Source organism: Pseudorca crassidens, chromosome 9 (assembly GCF_039906515.1).
Source record: "Pseudorca crassidens isolate mPseCra1 chromosome 9, mPseCra1.hap1, whole genome shotgun sequence".
In the NCBI taxonomy this organism is placed as follows: Eukaryota; Metazoa; Chordata; class Mammalia; order Artiodactyla; family Delphinidae; genus Pseudorca; species Pseudorca crassidens.
This window is the reverse complement of record NC_090304.1, coordinates 101,260,825-101,276,392: the sequence shown is the minus strand read 5'-3', so window position 1 is coordinate 101,276,392 and position 15,568 is coordinate 101,260,825. Positions and strand designations below refer to the sequence as shown.

General features: G+C 54.2%; 1 protein-coding gene across 9 annotated transcripts in view; it reads right to left on the bottom strand.

Annotated features, from left to right (window-relative positions):
• Positions 1-15,568, bottom strand: part of PKNOX2 (PBX/knotted 1 homeobox 2) — a 303,483-nt gene that overhangs the window by 74,660 nt on the left and 213,255 nt on the right. For 6 of the 9 annotated variants that reach the window (XM_067751462.1, XM_067751466.1, XM_067751464.1 and 3 more), the window contains one exon: positions 1,422-1,530. The exons of the other annotated variants lie outside the window; for them this stretch is intronic. In XM_067751462.1, the coding sequence (XP_067607563.1) occupies positions 1,422-1,508 (87 nt within the window). In that variant the 5' untranslated portion in view covers positions 1,509-1,530. The remainder of the gene's footprint in view (positions 1-1,421; positions 1,531-15,568) is intronic. 9 annotated transcript variants of the gene reach the window in all.

Here is a 15,568-nt window from a genome sequence, read left to right as displayed (position 1 = left end):
CCTGACATAGCTGCACACCTGGAAGCTTTCGAACAGAGGAACTGTGCAAACGCCAAGTCCAACCCACAGTCATTTGTGGAGAGCTACTGACGTGAACAGAGGGTCTGCTGAAGCTGAGGTTAGGGTGGGGAGAGCCCAGGAAGGAGCACGGAGTTGACACCTGGGAGCGGGGTCGGGGGTGGGACAAAAGGACGTGCGCTCAAAGGTCAGTGCTTCTGCACTTATACAGGGGTAGGAGTCAGTGGGGGTCCGCGTGCTGGACACCCTGTAGAGCGGTCATTTCATGGGCGGATAACAGGACGGATAGGGCAGCACCGTATGCTCACAGCAGGCTGCAGGTGTCGGGGCCACAGGACCTAAAGTGATGCACCCTGGGTCTGCGTCTTCGTGTCCCTTCCATATGGCACAGAGCTTCCCTGTGGTCAGGAGAAGGGCTATGTCTGAAAGCCTAATGAGTGATGGATAGCAGAGCTGGGCAAAGACCAGCGATGGAGAAAAAATGAGAACGATGGCCTGGTACACAGTAGGCGCTCACTGCACATTTGTGAAATGAATGAAGGAATACGCTAGCTGGGTGCATTTCATATTATACGTACTCAATTAATAATAGAGAAAACAGGGAAGTGCGGAGGTGGAGGCTTCTGTGAACGCACAGCCTCATGATGAACTCTGAGTCTCAAAGAACCAAGCGTGGAGGGAAGGCGCACACGCGGAAGCAAAGTTCAGAAGTGACTGGTCTCAAGGACTTCCAGAGAGCAACCCACAGAAGCTGGGCCAGGCTTCCAGAGGAGGAGAGGAGAGAACAGGAAGACAGGGTGGCCTGCAGGAGGTGCAGCCAGCCTGGGAGTCTCGGAAGAACCCGGGCGGGGTCTGCCGTGTCTGAGCTGAGGGATGGAAACTGGGAACCCGAGGAAAGGATGGGAGAGTGTAGAGAAACAGTCCTGGCCATTTTCTGGATAGAAGCTGACAGAGTCCTGAAGAGAAGGGAGATTCCTCCAACAGGCAGGCAGAGACCAGTGACTAGGGTGATCCGGCAGAGGAAACCTCTGATCAAGAGTTTCCCCAAACACTCAGAGGCACACTTGATTTACCTGTACCTGGGTCTCCCCGAGTTCGGGGTTCAGTGTGTCTGTCTGACGTCTGCTCTGAGCAGTGAGTGGGGGTGGGAGTGTGTGGCACAGGACCATGACTAGGTGCAGCACCCTGGGATGCCACGGTCCTCCATGCCGGTGACAGCTCCTCAGGTGGGATCTGAACCCAGGGCTTTGCCAAGGGCGTGACTCCCTTCAGGGGTCTGGCTTTGCCGGGCTCTCTCAGAGAAGCGCCCCAGGCCGGGCAGGGGAAGAGCTGAGGGAGGCCTGGCCCTGCCCTCCGCCCCCGGGAAGGCCACCACACCCCTCCCGGCGGTCAGTCACACTCACCTGTGGGCTGTCCTGGTAGGGAGGGGGAGGGACATTCTGCGTGGCCATCATCGTCAGAGCGGGGGCTGGGGAGGCATGTTGCATCATGGGATGGATTCACATGGAGGATCTGTGGCGGGAGAAACGGGGCCGCACCGTTAATAGCTGAGCGCAGGGAGCCCCAGGGACCAGCGGCTGGACATGCTCCCAGGCTGGGCCACCAGGATTGACTGGATACAGCAAGGGCTGTAAAACAACCTGTGCACCCGCAGCCCTGCTTTGTTCAGTACCAGCTCTGGCCTGGGCGGGGGGCGGGACTTGGCTGGTGGCAGCTCGGGGGGTTGGCGGCCATGAGGGCACCCCACGGTCAAGGGTGCTTTCCCTTCCCCAGGCCTCCCGGAACTGCCACCTGCACCCTCGGGGCGGAAGCCTCAGCCCTCACGGTTCCAGATCCCCCCTCCCTGTCCCCAGGGTCTGCCAGCACCACACTAACCCCCCAGGTGTGCTCACGACGCCCCCTAGTGGTGGAGAGGGACGTGGGGCGTTGGTTCCTCCTCAGACTGGAGGGTGGAGCAAGTACCCTAGGGCGACCACCGGGAGGTGTTCCCGGAAGGGAAGGAGGCCGGGAACAGGGACCACGGCCACACAGACGTGCCTGCACATTCTCTTAGAAGACTTTCCTTGGCCTTGGTTCAACCGTGAGTTCAACCACACGTGAGGCCAGAAGAGCCGCCCGAAGCAAATGGTCCTCTTACAGAGGCGGAGACAGAGGCCAAGAGGAGAGAAGTGTGTGTGTTTGAGGGGGAGGGGAGTGCCGGGGAAGCCGGGATGGACCCAAGCTCTCCAGACTCCCCGTTCCGTCGGCTCTACTGTACCAACCCCCACCCCACCCCATCACCCGTAAGCGAGCTGCCCCCATTGGCCTCAAGGTCTCTTCTTGAATCACAAAGTGGTGCGTAAGTGGAGACAGCCTGGCAGTACCACCCAAGGAAACAGAATGCTGAAAGAGATGTTTAGCTGCAGGAGATGCCCTGAAATATTTAGAGCTGGAAACCACGGCTAATTGCCTGATACAGGAGGGTGCTGATGAGCGGGCAACCCTTGAGAGTATGACAGTCAGACCGTCCCTCTCCTTCCTTCCTCTCCCTGGGGACCTTGGGGCTCCGTCCTCTTCCCACCTGATGTCCTCCCACCACACCCTCCCCAGGGTCTTCCAAAATGTTCACATACCTGAATTCTGTGGGAGTTCGAGGGAGTCAAAGGGAGGGTCTCCAGGACCCTATGTGGAGAGAGAGAGAGAGAGAGAGAGAGAGTGTGTGTGTGTGTGTGTGTGTGTGTGTGTGTGTGTCTTATTGTGTTGGTTCTTTTTCAGGAAGAGGTGGACAGATCAGCTCTGGCTGACCCGAGTCTCCGAAGTACCAGGTGTGCTTTGACCTGAAGTGCATATGTGAAAGCACTGGCAATCCAGACATTCATTCAACGAATGTTTATCAGGTGTCAACTACACGCAAAGAACTGTGCTGGGGTGGGGAGACAGATGAGAGGAGGCAAGGCCTTCCCCCCAGGGAGGGAGGTGATGGGGTGATGGTCCAGCGGGAAAGAAGAAAGTGAACAGAGCTTCCCGTGGAGAAGGCACGGGGCGGGGGGGGGGGGGGGGGGATGCCTTTTCCTGTGCTGAAACGTTCAGACTGCAGGTAATTCCTCTTTGCCCACAAGTGAGGCCCACCCTGGCCTCACTTCAGAAGATTGGCTGCCAGGACGTCTTTGCAGCAGAAGCACCCAGGGTCACCCCGTCTTACACACACTAGGCACCGGGATCCAGGCTTTACTTCTGCAAAGAGGCTCGGAAGGGAGCCCTGGGGAAACCAAACTCCACAGGCGGGGAACCATTGCCTATTTTCATGGCTGGGTCTTGTCTGGGAGGTGGAAAACACCCAAGGAAGGAAAGAGCGGAGTGAAGAGGGTTCGGGGGGGAGGGAAGAGGATATATTCCTCTTGAGACATCAGAAAGAACTTGAGAATGAAGACTTCTGAGATATTAAATTGGACGTGGAATCTCTCTCTTTTGGACCCGGAGGGAATAAAGGAAAAAGGGGGTATTTCAGGGGTGTGCTAGGCTCAGCCTTTCCTGTGACTCTGGCAGATGAGGTAACTTTGGATGAGGTCTACAGGTACTGAGGCAGGATCCCTTCCGGGGAGCATCAATCTTAGATGCTCCTTGGCCGGAAAAAGCGAACTTCTGAGGGGCTGCAGTGCCAGCAGCCTCCAGAAGGGGGAGCCTGGGGGCAGAGTCTGGAGGCAGATTTTCTCCCCTTTTAGGGGCAACTGGTTCCCTTCCACCTTGAGTTTGGGTCTTTTGGTACCTCATTCCACGGATGAGAAAGTCATCACGAAGGCAAAGCACAGGAAGCTCAATGAGGAGGATCTGGGGTAAAAAGAGGACTCTTTAGTCTGCGTTCTTTTGTTCACTGTCCAATCAATGGGAGGTAGGGTCGTTTTAGAGTCTCTGTCCCTAGAAATACTTGGAACAGCTGGAGAGCTGCCCTACCTGGGGGTAAAGAGAGATGGCTAAGAGTAGTCTGCACCCAGAAACAACCACCGTCCAGGCTGAGAAGAGATTTTTCAGTCTGCAGCCTGCTGGACTGTGGAGCAGGGGCTAGAGGCCACGGGAACAATTTTCTGAGGACCCAGATGGCCCTTGCCCCTCACCCTCCTCCCCTCTGGGGTCACCACAGGCCACTAGGCCACTGCCCCATTGCCCTCTGGGGGCTGCTCCTGCAAGAAAACAGGAGGCCTTTTCATCAGGGGCTTAAGTTTCCTTCCCTGCTCGCTCAGGCTCAGGCACAGAAGCGTCTGGTAACCCGATGCTGGGGGAGACGCAGTGCCCATCTCCGGAAGCTCGCCCTTTTCTTCACACGCCCCCTCACCCGCACATGCGCTCCTTCCTCCCTCCAGCTGGGCTTGGGGGGCTGAGGGTCCATGTGGGACCATCCTCGAGAGGAGTGTGGGAATCTGACTTCTCTGAGCTGAGGCTCCACAGCTGGGATGCTGGGAACTCCTTGAGCCGTCGCTGGGCACCCGGGCCTCTGGGGAAACCTGCCGTTTTTGCACTTTCTTTGGGAGCGTGGAGAGCACAGCAGGCCTGTCCAGGGCCTCCGGCATTTGTCTGTGGCCAGAGGCTGCTCCGCGCTGTCCAGGGGCCCCAGCCCTCTGTCACCAGACACCGGGGCACTGGAGGGAACACAGCCAAGACGCAAATGGAGGACACACGAGGAATGATTTACCACCGAGAAATTTCCCACGTCAAAAGATTGTTTTTAACGTTGAAAACCTTTCTTATACGGCAGCTAGGAGGGAAAGAAAAAAACCAAAACCCTAATGCAACACTCAACCCCACAATGATATCCAAGAAAAACTAATTTGTCACTGACATTATCTTCAAAAGGAGCTAAAACTGCCATTTTCCAGAGCTCAGGAGCCGAGGAAGGCAGTGTGCACGGGCTGGTGGTGGCTGAGGGGGCCGAAGGACAGCCCTCAGGAAGAGGGGAGGGGCACCCCGGGAGCACCCACTCCGTTTCCTCAACTCCAGCTCCCCAGCCAGGTGAGGCCCTCCATCTGGAGCCCAAACGCCAGCGTGTTGACAAACAGGCTTAGGAAAAAGATCCAAGCTGGTTAGGAAGGAGCTCATTAGAACTTGTTGACATGAAACCCATTAGACCAATTAACATTCCATTAACGGCCTGGGGCACCCAGGGGTTAACGGTGCCCTGCAGTAATTGGGCTGGGGTGCCGGGTTGGGGGCTCAGGGCCTTAAGGATGAGAAACAAAGTCTAATTGGGAACTCTCGGACCAGCCAGCCCCACAGCATCTGTTCTTACTCTCTGACCCTGGCTGAACCTCCACTGTAGGGCCTGAGGTAGGAGAGGGGATGAAGGGACCAACTTCCCTGTGGCTCCGCACTGTCCCAGCCCATCACCTGCAGACTGGGCGGGTGGCTGGCACAGGATAGGGTGGGGGGACATTTCCACCCTCTTGCACTCTGATGGTCTTGTCTTCTTCATCCACCCCTCCCTTCCCCTCCCCCTCTCCACACCCCACTTCTGGTCCAGTTTCTCTCTTAGCCCCGGGAAGTAAGTCTCCTCTCCTCTCCTGGATAGGTTTTCAAAAATGTTTCCCACTCTTACAGAGCCTCTTTGGAGAAGCTAGAATCCTTGAGGGCCCAGGGCCTAATTCATCTGAAGAGCGCTGTAAGTCAGGGCAGAGGAGTCAGGGAGCGAGAGCTGGCCCTGCTCTCCTTCCTTCCCTCCTTCCCTCCTTCCCTCCTTCCCTCCTTCCTCCCTTCCTCCCTCCCTCCCTTCCTCCCTCCCTCCCTCCCTCCCTCCCTTCTTTCCTTCCTTCCCTCCCTCCCTCCCTCCTTCCCTTCTTTCTTCCACACCAGGGCAGCTAAGAGGCAGCAGTGAGGCCCCCTAGGAGCCCTTCTGGACACACACTAACAGTATTTTATCATTTGCCTTCCCTTGCTGCAAGAAGAGGCTGTGGAAGTCTGGGCCTCAAGTCTCCTTCTCTGTAAACTCCCATGATCAGACAGAGCCTGTGCTTAGGGTCAAAAAAGTCTGGATTCCACAGGCAGCTCTGCCATTTCTCTGTGCGACTTGCACAAGTCACTTTCTCTCTAGGTCTGCAAAATGAGGGACTTCACCAGAATATTCTGAAAGTCTTTGCCCATGGTTAGCACTGAACACAAGCTCTGCTGAGTAGAATGGAAATATCTGAAGCTCCATTCCAAAGGCTCCCTCATTTGAGAGGGAGGGAAGGAGGCCCCTGAGGCCAAGAGAGCCGGGAGCCCTCCTCCGCGTCCCCCCAGGCCAGGAGCCCCCAGGTGGCTACCACCCCCCCACACCCCCAGGTCCGCCCCTCTGAGCAGCTGCCCAGACCTGGGTTCTGACGTCTAGACAGATTGGCAGGAGGCTGAAATAACACCGTGAACTCAGCAGGAGGGACCAAAAGGCTGCATTAGTAACCTGGCTGGCTTCAGCTTCTCCCCCCGGAGCAGCCGCCTCAAGCCTGGCGCAATGCCGTTTATTTTCCTTCCGCGGAGAGCCTGGTCCAAAATGAGTCTCTGGCCCAGCTCCCTTCCCAGAAGCTGCCTGTAGGTGGCGCCGCGGAGCCCTGCTTTAATTGCATTATATAATATAACCTGTTTACTAAATCATGTAATCAGTCGCTTTAGGATTTACAGCTTCGGATGTGTACAGAGGATTGGACTTTGAGTCAAATTTAAAAACAAATAAGAACGAGAGGCAGCTGTTGCTGATAGTGTGATATTCATCTTTTGGAAACAAATTCACCCCACTGCTATAAATTATGCCTGGAAAAAAAAAAGTGTTGGTGGTGGGAAGGAGCTGGCTACGGCTCCTCTGCTGGCAACTCAGAGCGATGAATCTTGAAATAACGGTGTCAACCTGTCACTGATTTCATGTGACTCTGTGGATTTATCTAAAGAAACGCAGGCGTGTGCGTGCGTGAGCGCGCACACACACACACACACACACGCACACCAGGTCTCTTCCCAAAAGCCAGTAAGGGTTAGAAACCACAGCTGAGAGCTGAGCGGCTAAAGGAACTCGATGGTCTCCGAGCCTTGGTGCGTGGAGTCAGTATAGCAGTGACAAGGGCAAGGCCAGTGTGGGGATGGAGGGGAGGATGGAGGTGAGAGAGAGGGTGCACCTGTGGGTGGGGAGCTTCAAAATGTGAGGCGGTCTGGTGGAAGTGTTTCAAAGTGAGGGAGAAGTGAAGGGTCCTGTGGAATGGGGAAGGGCCAGCCCCCCCAGGAGCCACGCCCTCACAGCACAGCAAGCGCTGGACCTGGGCCTTTTCACCCCAAGTGTTCTGGGAGCTGGGTGGATGCTCAGGGCCTGAGGTGACCGGAATGCCGTGGCCTAGCGGATGCTGCTACCCCACCCCATCTTTCTGACCTCGGGGTGTTGGGGGCAAAGAGAATCCTCTAGTCTGAAAAGACCAGGCTCACAGTAGGGGCGTGGGAGCCAGGAGGGTATCTGTGTCTACAGTGAAGGAAGGACGGCGGGGAAGAGCTGAGCAGGATTTGCACTCAGGATCAGATCCCCGGCTCACTCGCTGTGCTGCAGGCTGGCTGGCTAAGAGGTCACACCTCCCGCATTACCCGGGTTCCGGGGGCCACTGCACCAGGCACAGAGCCCAAGTCCTGGCAGAACGTCCCAGTCAGAAGGGCCACTTCCCTGGTGCCCCTCCGGTTCCTGCTTGGAACTCTCAGCGGGAAATAATTCTCTGCTGACTTGAGAAGCAGCAGAGATGACAACCAAGACAGTAGGCAGCTCAGGCCCCTTGGCCACCCACAGCCCTCTGCTCTGATTGTGCTTCACTACTTTTCTGGGAAGCCCACTTGGGAGGTGGTCCAGGTCACGCCCTCTCGTGATGGCACTGGTCTCTAGGAAACAGAGGAGCCAGCAGGGGCCAGCATGAGTTTGACCAGCTCTGCCGGCTTCCGCCTCCCTGCGAGATGGGAAATCGCCCTCTCTCCCCACCTCTCTCTCCTCCTTCAGCCCTGAGCCACCATGTGGTCTTTGGAAGGGGTAGGAGCCAGACTGTGAACCGTCCCAGCAGCGAGGCCCCCCCCCCTCCCCTTCCCCATGCCCAAGGCCATTTTACTCTTTGCTCTTTATCTGGAATAACAATATATCCCCCGTGGGGGCGGGGCAACGGGGTCATTTATGCACACACGGACCTGGGGATGAGCTCACTGGGAGACCCAGTTCTGGGAGGAAGGGGATTATACTCCACCTTGGATCCCAGTGTGTCCACAGTGTAGTGGGGGGGGGGCTTCATGGTGACATTCCCTGCGTGGGCTGGAGCTGTTGGGAATCTCAGACCCATGTCAGTCACCCTCCACACCCCTGACCGGGTTTCCCAGGGAGGAGCCCCATCCTGGCCCACTGCCTCTGATTCATGGGGGCCCCCGCCACATCAGGGCCCAGAGTCAGGGCTGTAGCTTTCTCTCCTTTACTTCCCCAGTGCAGCTCGTTTTCACTTTGGCTTCAAAAAAATAATGAACCAGGGTCAGAGTTAGGAGAGCAGCCCTCGCTCTGGCCCTGGCATCTCTCCTGCCTGCTCTCGCTTCTCACACGAGGACCAGAAGGTGACAGAGTCCCCCGCTTTCCTCCCTGCCTTGGCTGTCACACCTCTTCTGGCTTCAAAAAGCCGCTGATATATTTTACAAACTGAAACAGCAATTTAATTCCCCCTGATAGCGGCAATTGTCCATTAGATCTTCCTACCGAGGAGCTTAACAATAATTCCTTTCATCTGACTGCTTGCTTCTTGATCTGAGAATCAATCCCATAAATAGTAGGCAGAGTGTTCACGTTACTCGCCCCCTCCAGCTTTTAGCATTCTGATGAAGATTCTCATCTCCTCTTCAAGCACTTTACAACTTGGCAATTTTTCCCCCTTTGGTTCCTTTAAACAAAATAAAACAAAAAAAAAGCAGAAAGGGAGAAAAAAAAAGCATGCTAGCTATAAGGGTAAGCACAGCCCTGCATTCTTCTCACAGAGAAGTGGTTTGCAGCCTCTCCTGCTGGGAGGCAGGGGGATGACAGCAATGACCTCTAATGGTCGCCTCCAATCTGCCTTAAGGCAGGTGCTGCTCTGCCCCAGAGGCACCATCAGTCTGGTCCTAAATTTCACACTCACCCACCGTTGTGGGTCCTCCCTTTCCAGGAGCCCCCTCCCCTGTCACTGCATCCCAAGAATGGGGGTCTCGAGGCCATCACTGGTTCCAGTCACTGAAGCCTCTCCCCACACCCTTGACCAGCTTCCCGCCCATCCCTCAGGCAACTCTCGAACGTGGAGATAGGATTCTGCCCTCTCTTTTTCATCTCCAGCCCCCTTCATCTCTATCCAAACAGCATGAGTGGGAGAGGTGGGGAGGAACAGAGAAAGGAGAGAGCTTGAGGCCTTTCATTCAAATATTTTTCTTCTCTTTCAAACATCCAGGCAGCCCTAGTGGTCCGGGGCAGAGGAGGGCCCTGCAGCTCTGCCGTGGGAGTGGTGCAGGTGGATTGCCAGGACAGCTGGGAGTCCCGGGCTTCTCCCCTGGCGCCCCGTCACGTGCTCCTTGTCTACACACATGTGTAGAGAAACAAATCTAAAAATGAACCCAGGGACTGAAATCCCCCTCGACCAACCTGATGCCCAGGTTTATTATTATTTGTCGAGAGCTGACGGCAACCGAGCTGAGAAAACAACTTGGGCTGGGTCCCTGAGGCAGACAAACAGCTCAGAGACAGACAGAGACAGTACAAACAGCTCAGACGCTGGGGACCCCAGTTGGAAGGAGAGCTTCTGCTTCTGCTGCCCCACCTGCCTGCTCCCTCCCATCAGTCTTTCTCTTCTCGGAGGCAGTTGCCTTGGAGGCTGCCACACCCTGGGCACCAGGAAGAGGAAGGAGAGCAGGAGAAGTGAGGGACCAAGAAGGGGAGGGAGGGGTCTGGGTCGGGGGGAGTCCACAGAGGTAAGGGACCCTGGTGCCTATCGAGTGTGTCACCCGCAATGCTCTCAGATTCTCCTGGAAGCAGAGGATGCTAAAAGGGTCAGCCAGGCCCCTTTTCTCTCTGAGAAGGACTGCACCACGTCCTCTGGCTGGATGATATCTGGTTCCATTTTTTTAAATTGCCTCCAGAAAAAAAAAAAAAAAAAGGTCAAGAATCAGGGCTGTGGAAGCAAGTGGCCCTTTGGGCTCAGTTTATCATTGAAAAGCCACTCATCCCTGATACTTCCTGACTCAGCCAACAGCTGTCCTCCCCCTGGGCCCCTGTGGGGACCCAGGTGAGCTCGTGAGAAAAAGGTGGGGGGGGGGGCTTCCCTGGTGGCGCAGTGATTGAGAGTCCGCCTGCCGATGCAGGGAACGCGGGTTCGTGCCCCGGTCCGGGAAGATCCCATATGCCGCGGAGCGGCTGGGCCCGTGAGCCAGGGCCGCTGAGCCTGCGCGTCCGGAGCCTGTGCTCCGCAACGGGAGAGGCCACAGCAGTGAGAGGCCCATGTACCGCAAAAAAAAAAAAAAAAAAAGGTAGGGGGACCAGGTAGAGTCCACAGTAATGAGGTCAACTTGTGGGACGAAAGGACGCCAGCTGGGCTGCTTCAACCCTTGGTCCTCACTGCTGTTTGGAACGAGAGCAGGTACACTGGCTCCATGTTCCTGATCCCTTGGAAAGGCAGCCCCGGTGGGGAGGGGGAGAAGGGGAGGATGGAGGCTGCCACTGAGAGGTGGTGACGCAGGGCAGCGAGTCCGTTCCTGGGCTTCGCCACCCAAGCCCCCGCTGAGCAGGCAAGCCCTGTCTACCTCCTGAGAAACGTTTCCTCCACGCCTCTTACTCTGCTTCTCTGCTGGCAAGGCCCTGTGTATTACACTACTGCACCCTGTCCTTCATCAAAACTTTGCTCAGAAGCCTACTCCACGAAGCCTTCTTTACTTTCCACTCCTGGACCGTGCTCTCACCGGGAGCCCTGCCGCTGGGCAGAAGGAGGGCACGTAGCATGACTTAGCACGACGCGTGTTTCTACGTTATGGAAAAACTACTTCCCAGCCACGTCCCATCTTGCCCGTTGAACCCCCTGCTCCCCAGCAGACAAGATCATGGCTTTGCCTTGCATTTCATTCTGGGGGAAGAAAGTCTGTGCAATATGATTTCACAAGGTCTACCTCCTTACAGAGCCTGGATATATATACAATTACAATTAAATTTCTTTGGTTTACTGTTAAAATATCAAACAAACAAATCTGGGACGGATAAATCTTTAAGCCCCAGCAATCATTACACCTCAGTGAGAATGAGTTTGTCTCCCTGGAGCCAGTTTTGCTCAGGGCGAGATGATACCCAGAATTATTAACGACTGCCATTTACCATGCCCTCACCGTGCACCAGGCATTATCTAAGCTTCTTTCACAGACAACCATATGGTGTAGGTGTGATTGTTGTCTCCTTTCCAGGATGCGAACACTGAGGCTTGGAGAAACTGAGAGTTTCCAAATGTGACGCACGGCCTCATTTCAGAGTCTAAACGGTTAACCTAGAGGTCTTGGGGTGGAGGTGGGGAACACCAGCGGAGTGGCAGAGCCCTGGAGATGAAGCAGGAGAAAGACAAGGCTGACTGTGGAAATACTACCATCTGCAGTCAGGACACCCAACATGGGCTGCCCTTCACTTCTTTTTTTTTTTTTTAATATTTATTTATTTGGTTGCGCCGGGTCCCGGTTGAGTCTCGCTGGCCCCCCAGTTGCGGCCCGTGGGCTCCTCAGCTGTGGCATTCGAACTCCCAGTTGCAGCATGCATGTGGGATCCAGCCCTTCGACCAGGGATCGATCCCGGCCCCCCCACCCCGCACTGGGAGCGTGGAGTCCCAAGCACTGCGCCACCAGGAAAGTCCCTGCCCTTCACTTCTACATGCCCCGAATTTCCAAGAGTCGCATGGTATCGACACACCTAAATGTCCCCCGTTTGCCAAATGTGGGCTTTTGTACCTCACTAACAAGCACGCACTTTGTGTCTGCAGATGGTGAGGCCTCCTAACAGCAACCGTTCATTTCCTTCAGCCCTGTCTTCTTTGGACAGCAGGGTGTGTGCAAATTTATTTAAATACTGTATTGCATTTGCTCTTATTATTGCATAAGAATGAGCGCAAGATGGAAAACAAAGTGCTGATAGCAGCGATAAGAAGTCAGGGCCTCATAAACTCGATGCAACCAAGACAGAGATGCTTCCATCATCGCTGAGAGAGGCGGGTCTGAGCTTCCATCGTGGACTCACTGGACTGTGGGTTCAATTATGAAGGGAAAGAACAAAATTCGAGAACGAACGTGAAATGATGGAACACATGGTTGAAGACTGCATGTAAAAGGCAGTGTGTAATGGGGAATTTGATCAAGTGTCTCAGCTGTGGGAGCACAACGCTGGAGCTGGAGCTGGGTGGAGGCGGGGCTGTCTGTGCCCTGACACCACACCCCGCAGGCAGCTCGGGGCCAGGGCTCTGACTCACACTGGCTGGGATTCAGGCAGTGTCTCCTTCCCGAGCTGCGGCCCAGGTGGGGCGGGGCGGGGTGGAAGGGGGCATGCAGTCAGCCGGCTCCCTATGACTGTCTCTGCTTGGCCTTTTCTCCCCACCCCACCCATGGTTTTCCGGGGACCACCCACAGCTGAAAAGAAGTCCCTGTTCTGGAGAGAAATACGCCGTGACTCACAGGTTAAGGGGCACCTGGCTCTTTCTTTGGAAAGCCTGTCCAATTGGGCAGTACTGGCTTTTTTTCAGGTTGCGGGCACCCCATTCTCAGGGAACATCCAGCCCTTGTCATATCTACCTGGGTCCTGACTTTAACCCCCTGCAGAAGCCCTTTCCTGCAAAGCTTCTTTTCAGCGTCGCTTCCTTCCTCTCTCATTCCAGAGGTTCCAGGCAGCATTCTGAAAGGGCGACCAGTAAAGACATCTTCGCAGGCCAGCAGTGGGGTTTTTACCCACACCCTCTGAAGCAGGAAGCAATTAAACAGAAGTGCAGAGGACCAGAGCTGTGTTCTACCTCCCACTGGCTCCTGGCTGTCCCCTGCCAAGCTCTATCCCCTTCAACCTCCAGCCTTGGAAAAGGGTCTATAGTTCTCGGGTTTCTAACAGGGAAAACCTAGTCATATGCTGGCCCTTTCCACTGCACTGTTTCAGATTAGCAGCAGAATCTCTGAGTACTAGCAGCTTGTCTGAAAATTATAACGCGCATCAAACCTCAATTCTGCCCTTTGCAATGATAACCCATTCCCTATCATTGGGGTCTCAGTGGAAAGAAAGAGTCCTGCCTTCAGTACAGAATCTTTGTGGACTTGAAGTTCAAGATTGTGCCTCTACTTGTGCCAGTAAGACAGACCGACCCCAACTCTCACGGCAGGACGAGGACAGGAGGGGGGTGCAGTGGGGAGGAGACAATTTCACACAGTGGACTCTGGCCCTGGGGGACCAATGAGGGTGCTCTGACTTAGAACAGAGAATGACCTTCTGGGATCTGAGCACTTGTTGATCTGGGTCTTCCAGTATCTGGCCGGTTCAGGGAGAAGGAGTGCAGCATCTCAACGCCCAGATCTAGAGATTCTGTCCAGAGCAGATTGATCTGGGTAGGCAGGGGAGCTGCATATGAGGCATCTGCTCCCAGAGCCCATCTCTGGGGAGGGGAGGAAGAATAAATGGGAATTCTCGTCCAAGATGCCTCCCCAAGGGCACGGGTGGTCCCAGGCTGAGGCAGATCCCTGCTAACAGCAGGCCTCTCTGATCTCTTTTTTAGAACCTGGCTGTCTCAGGTCACAGCATCTGCTCTGCAGCATTGGGAAGAGAAGTCTGCTGTCTCTTTGTTCTGGAATTCATAAAAGTGAGAAAAAGGATCTCACCTAATGAGGCCCTTGCCATGGCGAGGGATCATTTCATGGAACAGGAGCTGTGTGTGCAGGTGAGCTGAGACTGTGGAGAGTAGAGGAGATGGGCAGAGGGAGATGAAGAGGGAAGAAGGCCCATGTAAGAATGATCTGGAAGGTCAAGGAGAGAGGTCCCCAAGGGGGACATTCAGGGGATGCTGAAGAAATTTGAGGTTTCAGGGAACTCTCTTGGGAGGCTGGCCGCTACGGCTGCCCTACAGCTCGACCTCAGCTTTCCCCTCACTCCTCCTTCTTAGCTTCTTCCCCAAGCCCAGGAGCAGTGTTGGACCCAAGGCTCCAGAGCAGACTCTCCAGAGCGGATTGACGGAGGGCTGGCAGAGCAGTGACGGGTCTGACTGCTGCCCCGTACAGAGCAGAGATCCCATCCAAGTACACGCAGCAAGTTGAGCCGGCGTCCTAACCAGAACCCAACAGTCATTTACTGAGCACCTACTACGTGCCAGGCTCTGCGCTGGGCAGTGGACGTTCCAGAAGAAGAAAACAGAGACAACTGAGTGGGATAAATAAAGATATGAAATGAAGCAAGATAGGTGACTTCAGATTTAAAGGGATCCCAAGGGCAAAGGAAGAGAAATAAAAAAAGGATCAAACAGAATCTCAAGCCTCAGCACGTAGTGGTGAAATTTCAGAACTTTAAAAAGAAAAGAAAGCTAAAAGTAGATTCTCACTGCAAGACTGGAAATAAGAAGGTGGTGGAGCAGCGCCGTCAAGATCTATGAGAAAAAGGTGTTGAACTTGGGACCTGATCTGTGTTCTATCAGTCAAGCTCGAAGACAAGATAAAGTCCGTTCTGGACACGTGAAGACTCAGAGTTTACTTCCCTCCCATCAATATAAAAATAACTAGAGGTGGTATTCCAGCAAACCAAAGAAGTTGGAGGAAGAAGACAACAGAAAACAAGATAGAGCAGCAGCCCAATGGGAGGGAATGAGGGGTGGCTGTCAACGTGGGGGCCCGGGAGATTCCAGGCAGCAGTCAAGTGGTGATGACAGGATTCCATTCCCTTTTCTGTGGTCAAATCATACGATGTAGTTCTGTGGCTGAATAACATTTCCACCTTATAATCAACCTAGAGTCAGAATGCGGAGGTAACCACAGTTATTTAACAGAACATGAATCTTCTAAATCTTAACATAAAGGTAGCACACAGACGATTATACTAAATAGTATAACACTATGTACTATGTAATATATATGCATTGTATTATATATAATACTATAGACTAAAAATAAATAATATCAAACATAGTGTGATCAAACGAATACAAATTGGAAGGAGAAGAACGCGTGCTCATCTCCCCAGCTTCCACAGGGGGGAGTTCCTAAATAAATACATTAAGAAAGAGGGACTGAGGGACTTCCCTGGCGGTCCAGTGGTTAAGACTCTGTGCTTCCACTGCACAGGGCGAGGGTTCGATCCCTGGACGGGGAACTAAGATCCCATGTGCCGTGTAGAGCAGCCAAAACAAATTAATAAATAAAATAAAATATCTTAAAAAAAAGAAGGACTGACGCATATTATAGGACATAATAAGCGGCCACAAAATCAGCTAAATCAGAAACTGCTCGTCAGGGGTTAACTTTGGATGGTGAACCTAGTGGGTAGAGGTGTGGGAAAGAAGGGAGGCTTTTTAGAATACTATGCAGCAGTCAAAAATAACGGAGTAGA